The sequence below is a fragment of the Oncorhynchus keta genome, chromosome 30 (assembly GCF_023373465.1).
Source record: "Oncorhynchus keta strain PuntledgeMale-10-30-2019 chromosome 30, Oket_V2, whole genome shotgun sequence".
Classification (NCBI taxonomy): Eukaryota; Metazoa; Chordata; class Actinopteri; order Salmoniformes; family Salmonidae; genus Oncorhynchus; species Oncorhynchus keta.
Window position 1 is genome coordinate 20,932,261 of NC_068450.1, and position 12,062 is coordinate 20,944,322.

Here is a 12,062-nt window from a genome sequence, read left to right on the forward strand (position 1 = left end):
ATCAGAGAGAGTGGTGGAGACAGAGGAGAGAGAGGGATCAGATTAGAGGAGATCAGAGAGAGAGATGGTGGAGACAGAGGAGAGAGAGAGAGAGAGAGGAGATCAGAGAGAGAGAGTGGTGGAGACAGAGGAGAGAGGAGAGAGAGAGAGAGGAGATCAGAGAGAGAGAGTGGTGGAGACAGAGGAGAGAGAGAGAGAGAGAGAGGAGATCAGAGAAGAGAGAGTGGTGGAGACAGAGGAGAGAGAGAGGAGATCAGAGAGAGTGGTGGAGACAGAGGAGAGAGAGAGAGATCAGAGAGAGAGATCAGAGAGACAGAGGAGACAGAGAGAGAGAGAGGAGAGAGTTAGAGGAGATCAGAGAGAGAGAGTGGTGGAGACAGAGGAGAGAGAGAGGAGAGAGTTAGAGAGAGATCAGAGAGAGAGAGTGGTGGAGACAGAGGAGAGAGAGAGGATTTAGAGGAGATCAGAGAGAAGAGTGGTGGAGACAGAGAGAGAGGAGAGAGAGGAGATCAGAGAGAGAGAGTGGTTGAGACAGAGGAGGAGAGTTAGAGGAGATCAGAGAAGAGAGGAGAGAGAGAGAGTGGTAGAGACAGAGACAGAGGAGAGAAGAGAGGAGAGATTTAGAGGAGATCAGAGAGAGAAGTGGTGGAGACAGAGGAGAGAGAGGGGAGAGAGTTAGAGGAGATCAGAGGGAGAGAGTGGTGCAGACAGAGGAGAGCGAGAGGAGAGAGTTAGAGGAGATCAGAGAGAGAGTGGTGGAGACAGAGGAGAGAGAGAGGAGATCAGAGAGAGAGAGTGGTTGAGACAGAGGAGAGAGAGGTGAGATCAGAGAGAGGAGATCAGAGAGAGAGCGGTGGAGACAGAGGAGAGAGTTAGAGGAGATCAGAGAGAGAGAGTGGTGGAGACAGAGGAGAGTGAGGGGAGAGAGTTAGAGGAGATCAGAGAGAGAGAGTGGTGGCGACAGAGGAGAGAGAGGAGAGAGTGAGGAGAGAGTTAGAGGAGATCAGAGAGAGAGAGTGGTGGAGACAAAGGAGAGAGAGAGGAGAGAGTTAGAGGAGATCAGAGAGAGAGTGGTGGAGACAGAGGAGAGAGTTAGAGGAGATCAGAGAGAGAGAGTGGTGGAGACAGAGGAGAGAGAGAGGAGAGAGTTAGAGGAGATCAGAGAGAGAGAGTGGTGGAGACAGAGGAGAGAGAGAGGAGAGACTTAGAGGAGATCAGAGAGAGAGAGTGGTGGAGACAGAGGAGAGAGAGGAGAGAGTTAGAGGAGATCAGAGGGAGAGAGTGGTGCAGACAGAGGAGAGAGAGAGGAGATCAGAGAGAGAGTGGTTGAGACAGAGGAGAGAGAGAGGAGATCAGAGAGAGGAGATCAGAGAGAGGAGATCAGAGAGAGAGCGTTGGAGACAGAGGAGAGAGTTAGAGGAGATCAGAGAGAGAGAGAGTGGTGGAGACAGAGGAGAGCGAGAGGAGAGAGTTAGAGGAGATCAGAGAGAGAGAGTGGTGGAGACAGAGGAGAGTGAGGGGAGAGAGTTAGAGGAGATCAGAGAGAGAGAGAGTGGTGGAGACAGAGGAGAGCGAGAGGAGAGAGTTAGAGGAGATCAGAGAGAGAGAGAGAGTGGTGGAGACAGAGGAGAGCGAGAGGAGAGAGTTAGAGGAGATCAGAGAGAGAGGGTGGTGGAGACAGAGGAGAGCGAGAGGAGAGAGAGTCAGAGATGTCTGTCCACTCTGTGAGTTCTGAGTCCTCTTCACCCGAAAGAACAGAACACCTGTAGCTCCTCTAGGGATGAGAGTCTCAGCTCTAAGGGCCTCAGACAGTTACTTTGTCACAACACCAGGTTTAGTCTCGATGGGTTAGCTGTAGTGGAGGGGGATTCCCTATGAGGAAAGAGTAATGGGAGCACTTAACCAGAATGAGAGGAGGCCAGAGGGGAGGGAAGGGAAAGGCCATAGTCACTTATTTACATGGTGCATTGGGTTTATCTAGACCAGTTGGATGGCCTGGCAGTCGAAGACAAAGGACATCCATGAGTTTTAAACAGATTAAGAGGACAGTTCATTCACAAAGAGCTGACACAGAAAATCCCATGTCAGCTTTGGACGTGTCATTGAACTGTTCTGTACACGGGAGGCCTCAGTAGTAATGCCATCTTAATACTGTCAAAACAATGTCTGGCTATGTTTGTGGAATCTCAGAATCAGTCTGCTGTGGAGAGAGAGGAGAGATAGGGGAGAGAGGCGAGAGGTAGAGGTGAGAGAGAGAGGAGAGAGAGAGGAGAGAGAGAGAGAGAGAGAGAGAGAGAGAGAGAGAGAGAGAGAGAGAGAGAGAGAGGAGAGATAGGGGAGAGAGGCGAGAGGTAGAGTGAGAGAGAAAGAGAGAGAGAGAGAGAGAGAGAGAGAGAGAGAGAGAGAGAGGAGAGAGAGAGAGAGAGAGAGAGAGAGGAGAGAGAGAGAGAGAGAGAGAGAGAGAGAGAGAGACAAGGAGACAAAGAGAGAGACAGAGACCAGAGAGACAGAGAGAGAGAGAGAGAGAGAGAAAGAGACAGACCAGAGAGACAGAGAGAGAGAAGGAGAGAAACAGAGAGACCAGGAGAGAGAGAGAGAGAGAGAGGAGAGAGAAGAGAGACAGAGAGAGGAGAGAGAGAGACAGACAAGGAGACAAAAGAGAGACCAGTAGAGACAGAGAGAGAGACAAGAGAGCAAAACAGACAGACCAGAGATTAGACAGACAGACAGAGAGACAAACAGACAGACCAGTAGAGAGAGACAGACAGACAGAGAGAGAGACAAACAGACAGACCAGTAGACAGAGAGACAGAGGAGACAGAGAGACAGAGAGACAGACAGTACAGAGGAGACAAACAGACAGATTATTAGACAGACAGACAGAGACATAGACAGACAGACCAGAGATATTACAGACATTATTAGACAGACATTATTACAGATCATTTATATTATTATTAATAGCAGATTATTTACAGACATACAGATACAGATTTACACAGACAGAACAATATAGATCATATATATACAGACAATATTACATATTACAGATTATTATATATATATATATATATATAGGAGACAAACAGATAGATATAGATAGACAGACAGATAGAGAGATATAATATTTACAGATATGAGAGAGATTTAGGTACTAGAGATTTAGAACTAGATAGATAGAGAGAGAGAGAGAGAGAGAGAGAGAGAGAGAGAGAACTATTTAACTATTTAACTATTTAACTATCCTTTAACTATTTGTACATTGTATATATATATATATATATATATATATATATATATATATATATATATAATATGACATTTGTAATGTCTTTACCGTTTTGAAACTGTTGTATGTGTAATGTTTACTGTTATTTTTTGTTGTTTTTCACTTTATATATTCACTTTGTATGTTGTCTACCTCACTTGCTTTGGCAATGTTAACACATGTTTCCCATGCCAATAAAGCCCTTGAATTGAATTGAATTGAATTGAGAGAGAGAGAGAGAGAGAGAGAGAGAGAGAGAGAGAGAGAGAGAGAGAGAGAGAGAGAGAGAGAGAGAGAGAGAGAGAGAGAGAGAAAGGAGAGAGGAGAGGAGAGGAGAGAGAGGAGAGAGAAGAGAAGAGAGAGAGGAGAGAAGAGAGGAGAGAGAGGAGAGAATAGAGAAGAGAGGAGAGAGAGGAGAGAAGAGAGAGAGAGGAGAGGAGAGGAGAGAGGAGAGGAGAGAGGAGAGAGAACAGAGAAGAGAGGAGAGAGAGGAGAGAGAGGAGAGAAGAGAGAGAAGAGAGAGGAGATCAAGGAGAAAGGAGAGCGAGGTGAGAGGAGAGAGAAGAAAGAGGAGAGAGAGGATAGAGGAGATATATAGAGAGGTGAAGAGAGAGGAGAGATAGGTGGGAGGCATGGGAGGCCTCAGTAGTAATGCCATCTTAATAGTGTCAAAACGATGTCTGACTATGTTTGTGGAATCTCAGAATCAGTCTGCTGTGACCCCCAGGGCTACACTAGATATATATTTTGGAGGGGTTGGTTACAGCAGAAGATTAATAAATTCTTCTTCTTCTGAAAGCTGTGGGTGAGAAGCAGGGATGAATCACTAATTACTGGTCACTGGTGTCCAAGCAGCAGCAGGAGGAGAAGGAAGAGTGTCAGAGGGAGAGCCCCATCCAGGTGACTCAGAACCAGGACAGCCGCAGACGAAGACGGCCCTCCCGCCCTGTCGGAAGTGAGCTGAGGGGTCAGCAAATGGTCATGGAACGTGAAGTCATCCATAGCCAGGTTATCTGCCAGATCTAAGACAGAGATAGACCAGGAGACAGACAGACAAGGAGACAAACAGACAGACCAGGAGACAGACAGACAAGGAGACAAACAGACAAGGAGACAAACAGATAGACCAGGAGACAGACGGACAGACAAGGAGACAAACAGACAGACCAGGAGACAGACAGACAAGGAGACAAACAGACAGACCAGGAGACAGACAGACAAGGAGACAAACAGACAGACCAGGAGACAGACGGACAGACAAGGAGCCAAACAGACAGACCAGGAGACAGACGGACAGACAAGGAGACAAACAGACAGACCAGGAGACAGACAGACAAGGAGACAAACAGACAGACCAGGAGACACACAGACAGACAAGGAGACAAACAGACAGACCAGGAGACAGACAGATAGACCAGGAGACAGACGGACAGACAAGGAGACAAACAGACAGACCAGGAGACAGACAGACAAGGAGACAAACAGACAGACCAGGAGACAGACAGACAAGGAGACAGACAGACAGACAGACAAGGAGACAAACAGACAGACCAGGAGACAGACAGATAGACCAGGAGACAGACGGACAGACAAGGAGACAAACAGACAGACCACAAACAGACAGACCAGGAGACAGACAGACAAGGAGACAAACAGACAGACCAGTAGACAGACAGACAAGGAGACAAACAGACAGACAAGGAGACAAACAGATAGACCAGAAGACAGACGGACAGACAAGGAGCCAACAGACAGACCAGGAGACAGACAGACAAGGAGACAAACAGACAGACCAGGAGACAGACAGACAGACAAGGAGACAAACAGACAGACCAGGAGACAGACGGACAGACAAAGAGCCAAACAGACAGACCAGGAGACAGACGGACAGACAAGGAGACAAACAGACAGACCAGGAGACAGACAAGGAGACAAACAGACAGACCAGGAGACAGACAGACAGACAAGGAGACAAACAGACAGACCAGGAGGCAGACAGATAGACCAGGAGACAGACGGACAGACAAGGAGACAAACAGACAGACCAGGAGACAAACAGATAGACCAGGAGACAGACGGACAGACAAGGACACAAACAGACAGACCAGGAGACAGACAGACAAGGAGACAAACAGACAGACCAGGAGACAGAGAGACAGACAAGGAGACAAACAGACAGACCAGGAGATAGACAGACAGACAAGGAGACAAACAGATAGACCAGGAGACAGACGGACAGACAAGGAGACAAACAGACAGACCAGGAGACAGACAGACAAGGAGACAAACAGACAGACCAGGAGACAGAGAGACAGACAAGGAGACAAACAGACAGACCAGGAGATAGACAGACAGACAAGGAGACAAACAGACAGACCAGTGGACAGACAGACAGACAAGGAGCAAAACAGACAGACCAGGAGACAGACAAGGAGACAAACAGACAGATCAGTAGACAAACAGACAGACAGACAAGGAGACAAACAGACAGATCAGTAGACAGACAGACAGACAGACAGACAGACAGACAGACCAGGAGACATACAGTCAGACAGACAGACAGACCAGTAGACAGACAGACAAAGAGACAAACAGACAGACCAGGAGACAGACAGACAAGGAGACAAACAAACAGATCATGAGACAGACAGACAAGGAGACAAACAGACAGATCAGTAGACAGAGAGACAGACAAGGAGACAAACAGACAGACCAGGAGATAGACAGACAGACAAGGAGACAAACAGACAGACCAGTGGACAGACAGACAGACAAGGAGCAAAACAGACAGACCAGGAGACAGACAAGGAGACAAACAGACAGATCAGTAGACAAACAGACAGACAGACAAGGAGACAAACAGACAGATCAGTAGACAGACAGACAGACAGACAGACAGACAGACAGACAGACAGACAGACAGACAGACAGACCAGGAGACAGTCAGACAGACAGACAGACCAGTAGACAGACAGACAAAGAGACAAACAGACAGACCAGGAGACAGACAGACAAGGAGACAAACAAACAGATCATGAGACAGACAGACAAGGAGACAAACAGACAGATCAGTAGACAGACAGACAGACAGACAGACAGACAGACAGACAGACAGACAGACAGACAGACAGACAGACAGACAGACAGACAGACAGACAGACAGACAGACAGACAACATCAGACCAGAGAGGAGTGGGAGAAGAACGAGAATTATTAGAGACATAGAAAAAACACTACAGTAATGATTAGAACAAACATTGTCTCTCATGTTGAATAACCCATGTTGTATGATGTTGAATAACTCATGATGTTTGACATTGACTAACCCATGATGTTGAATAACCCATGATGTTGACTAACCCATGATGTTGACTAACCCATGATGTTGACTAACCCATGATGTTGAATAACTCATGATGTTTGACATTGACTAACCCATGATGTTGACTAACCCATGATGTTGACTAACCCATGATGTTGACTGACCCATGATGTTTACTAACCCATGATGTTGAATAACCCATGATGTTGACTGACCCATGATGTTTACTAACCCATGATGTTGAATAACCCATGATGTTGACTGACCCATGATGTTGACTAACCCATGATGTTGACTGACCCATGATGTTTACTAACCCATGATGTTGAATAACCCATGATGTTGACTGACCCATGATGTTTACTAACCCATGATGTTGAATAACTCATGATGTTGACTAACCCATGATGTTGACTAACCCATGATGTTGACTAACCCATGATGTTGACTAACCCATGTTGTATGATGTTGAATAACTCATGATGTTTGACATTGACTAACCCATGATGTTGACTAACCCATGATGTTGACTAACCCATGATGTTGACTAACCCATGATGTTGACTAACCCATGATGTTGAATAACCCATGTTGTATGATGTTGAATAACTCATGATGTTTGACATTGACTAACCCATGATGTTGACTAACCCATGATGTTGACTAACCCATGATGTTGACTAACCCATGATGTTGACTAACCCATGATGTTGACTAACCCATGATGTTGACTAACCCATGATGTTGAATAACCCATGTGGTATGATGCTCAATAACCCATGATGTTGACTAACCCATGATGTTGAATAACCCATGTGGTATGATGCTCAATAACCCATGTGGTATGATGCTCAATAACCCATGTGGTATGATGTTCAATAACCCATGTTGTATGATGCTCAATAACCCATGTGGTATGATGTTGGTCCTTCTGTAGCTCAGTTGGTAGAGCATGGCGCTTGTAACGCCAGGGTAGTGGGTTCGATCCCCGGGACCACCCATACGTAGAATGTATGCACACATGACTGTAAGTCGCTTTGGATAAAAGCGTCTGCTAAACGGCATATATTATTATATTATTATTATTATTATTATTATATTATGTTGAATAACCCATGTGGTATGATGCTCAATAACCCATGTGGTATGATGCTCAATAACCCATGTGGTATGATGTTCAATAACCCATGTGGTATGATGTTGAATAACCCATGTGGTATGATGTTGAATAACCCATGTGGTATGATGCTCAATAACCCATGTGGTATGATGCTCAATAACCCATGTGGTATGATGCTCAATAACCCATGTGGTATGATGTTCAATAACCCATGTGGTATGATGCTCAATAACCCATGTGGTATGATGTTGAATAACCCATGTGGTATGATGCTCAATAACCCATGTGGTATGATGCTCAATAACCCATGTGGTATGATGTTGAATAACCCATGTGGTATGATGCTCAATAACCCATGTGGTATGATGCTCAATAACCCATGTGGTATGATGTTCAATAACCCATGTGGTATGATGTTCAATAACCCATGTGGTATGATGTTCAATAACCCATGTGGTATGATGTTCAATAACCCATGTGGTATGATGTTGAATAACCCATGTGGTATGATGTTGAATAACCCATGTGGTATGATGTTCAATAACCCATGTGGTATGATGTTCAATAACACATGTGGTATGATGTTGAATAACCCATGTGGTATGATGTTCAATAACCCATGTGGTATGATGTTCAATAACCCATGTGGTATGATGTTGAATAACCCATGTGGTATGATGCTCAATAACCCATGTGGTATGATGCTCAATAACCCATGTGGTATGATGTTGAATAACCCATGTGGTATGATGTTGAATAACCCATGTGGTATGATGTTGAATAACCCATGTGGTATGATGCTCAATAACCCATGTGGTATGATGTTCAATAACCCATGTGGTATGATGTTGAATAACCCATGTGGTATGATGTTGAATAACCCATGTGGTATGATGCTCAATAACCCATGTGGTATGATGCTCAATAACCCATGTGGTATGATGCTCAATAACCCATGTGGTATGATGTTCAATAACCCATGTGGTATGATGCTCAATAACCCATGTGGTATGATGTTGAATAACCCATCTGGTATGATGCTCAATAACCCATGTGGTATGATGCTCAATAACCCATGTGGTATGATGTTGAATAACCCATGTGGTATGATGCTCAATAACCCATGTGGTATGATGCTCAATAACCCATGTGGTATGATGTTCAATAACCCATGTGGTATGATGTTCAATAACCCATGTGGTATGATGTTCAATAACCCATGTGGTATGATGTTCAATAACCCATGTGGTATGATGTTTAATAACCCATGTGGTATGATGTTGAATAACCCATGTGGTATGATGTTCAATAACCCATGTGGTATGATGTTCAATAACACATGTGGTATGATGTTGAATAACCCATGTGGTATGATGTTCAATAACCCATGTGGTATGATGTTCAATAACCCATGTGGTATGATGTTGAATAACCCATGTGGTATGATGCTCAATAACCCATGTGGTATGATGCTCAATAACCCATGTGGTATGATGTTGAATAACCCATGTGGTATGATGTTGAATAACCCATGTGGTATGATGTTGAATAACCCATGTGGTATGATGCTCAATAACCCATGTGGTATGATGTTGAATAACCCATGTGGTATGATGCTCAATAACCCATGTGGTATGATGTTGAATAACCCATGTGGTATGATGTTCAATAACCCATGTGGTATGATGTTCAATAACCCATGTGGTATGATGCTCAATAACCCATGTGGTATGATGTTCAATAACCCATGTGGTATGATGCTCAATAACCCATGTGGTATGATGTTGAATAACCCATGTGGTATGATGTTGAATAACCCATGTGGTATGATGTTGAATAACCCATGTGGTATGATGTTGAATAACCCATGTGGTATGATGTTGAATAACCCATGTGGTATGATGTTGAATAACCCATGTGGTATGATGCTCAATAACCCATGTGGTATGATGTTGAATAACCCATGTGGTATGATGTTCAATAACCCATGTGGTATGATGTTGAATAACCCATGTGGTATGATGCTCAATAACCCATGTGGTATGATGTTGAATAACCCATGTGGTATGATGTTGAATAACCCATGTGGTATGATGTTGAATAACCCATGTGGTATGATGTTGAATAACCCATGTGGTATGATGCTCAATAACCCATGTGGTATGATGTTGAATAACCCATGTGGTATGATGTTGAATAACCCATGTGGTATGATGTTGAATAACCCATGTGGTATGATGTTGAATAACCCATGTGGTATGATGTTGAATAACCCATGTGGTATGATGTTGAATAACCCATGTGGTATGATGTTCAATAACCCATGTGGTATGATGTTGAATAACCCATGTGGTATGATGTTGAATAACCCATGTGGTATGATGTTGAATAACCCATGTGGTATGATGTTGAATAACCCATGTGGTATGATGTTGAATAACCCATGTGGTATGATGTTGAATAACCCATGTGGTATGATGTTGAATAACCCATGTGGTATGATGTTGAATAACCCATGTGGTATGATGTTGAATAACCCATGTGGTATGATGTTCAATAACCCATGTGGTATGATGTTCAATAACCCATGTGGTATGATGTTGAATAACCCATGTGGTATGATGTTGAATAACCCATGTGGTATGATGTTGAATAACCCATGTGGTATGATGTTGAATAACCCATGTGGTATGATGTTGAACAACCCATGTGGTATGATGTTGAATAACCCATGTGGTATGATGTTGAATAACCCATGTGGTATGATGCTCAATAACCCATGTGGTATGATGTTGAATAACCCATGTGGTATGATGTTGAATAACCCATGTGGTATGATGTTGAATAACCCATGTGGTATGATGTTGAATAACCCATGTGGTATGATGTTGAATAACCCATGTGGTATGATGTTGAATAACCCATGTGGTATGATGTTGAATAACCCATGTGGTATGATGCTCAATAACCCATGTGGTATGATGTTGAATAACCCATGTGGTATGATGTTGAATAACCCATGTGGTATGATGTTGAATAACCCATGTGGTATGATGTTGAATAACCCATGTGGTATGATGTTGAACAACCCATGTGGTATGATGTTGAATAACCCATGTGGTATGATGTTGAATAACCCATGTGGTATGATGCTCAATAACCCATGTGGTATGATGTTCAATAACCCATGTGGTATGATGTTGAATAACCCATGTGGTATGATGCTCAATAACCCATGTGGTATGATGTTGAATAACCCATGTGGTATGATGTTGAATAACCCATGTGGTATGATGTTGAATAACCCATGTGGTATGATGTTGAATAACCCATGTGGTATGATGTTGAATAACCCATGTGGTATGATGTTGAATAACCCATGTGGTATGATGTTGAATAACCCATGTGGTATGATGTGGTATGATGTTGAATAACCCATGTGGTATGATGTTGAATAACCCATGTGGTATGATGCTCAATAACCCATGTGGTATGATGTTGAATAACCCATGTGGTATGATGTTGAATAACCCATGTGGTATGATGCTCAATAACCCATGTGGTATGATGTTGAATAACCCATGTGGTATGATGTTGAATAACCCATGTGGTATGATGTTGAATAACCCATGTGGTATGATGTTGAATAACCCATGTGGTATGATGTTGAATAACCCATGTGGTATGATGTTGAATAACCCATGTGGTATGATGTTGAATAACCCATGTGGTGTGATGTTGAATAACCCATGTGGTATGATGTTGAATAACCCATGTGGTATGATGTTGAATAACCCATGTGGTATGATGTTGAATAACCCATGTGGTATGATGTTCAATAACCCATGTGGTATGATGTTGAATAACCCATGTGGTATGATGTTCAATAACCCATGTGGTATGATGTTCAATAACCCATGTGGTATGATGTTCAATAACCCATGTGGTATGTCTGTCCTTCACGTGATGCCTTATGCAGCTGTAAAAACACCATTACATTGGAGGAACAGAAAACATATACTGGTGTGGACAGTATATTAGATCGACATTTGTAATAGGTCAAAATAATAGCTCCTTTTCACTGGATATGAGCTTTAAAGTTCAAACTTAAACCTATGGGAATGAGAAGGATTTCCCATGAAAATCTTCAATTATTCATAACAAACTCATGTCAAATACATGGTATGCTAAAAGCTGGATATTAAAATCCTGCCATTCCATACCAATGCAAACATCACCATCCACAATCCATATGTTTCAGTTTGTTCACATTTCAGGGAGGATGGACTATACCAGTTTATTATAGCAGCTTATTATAACAGGTTAATATAACAGCTTATTATAACAACTTA

The 12,062-nt window shown here is 43.3% G+C and overlaps 1 protein-coding gene across 1 annotated transcript in view; it reads right to left on the reverse strand.

Moving 5' to 3' along the window:
• Positions 1–3,750: 3,750 nt before the first annotated feature.
• The window catches only part of gpc3 (glypican 3), a 554,502-nt gene continuing 546,190 nt past the window's right edge, over positions 3,751–12,062 (reverse strand). Inside the window, exon 8 of the mRNA XM_052486883.1 lies at positions 3,751–4,290. Coding sequence (XP_052342843.1) covers positions 4,106–4,290 — 185 coding nt within the window. The 3' untranslated portion in view covers positions 3,751–4,105. The remainder of the gene's footprint in view (positions 4,291–12,062) is intronic.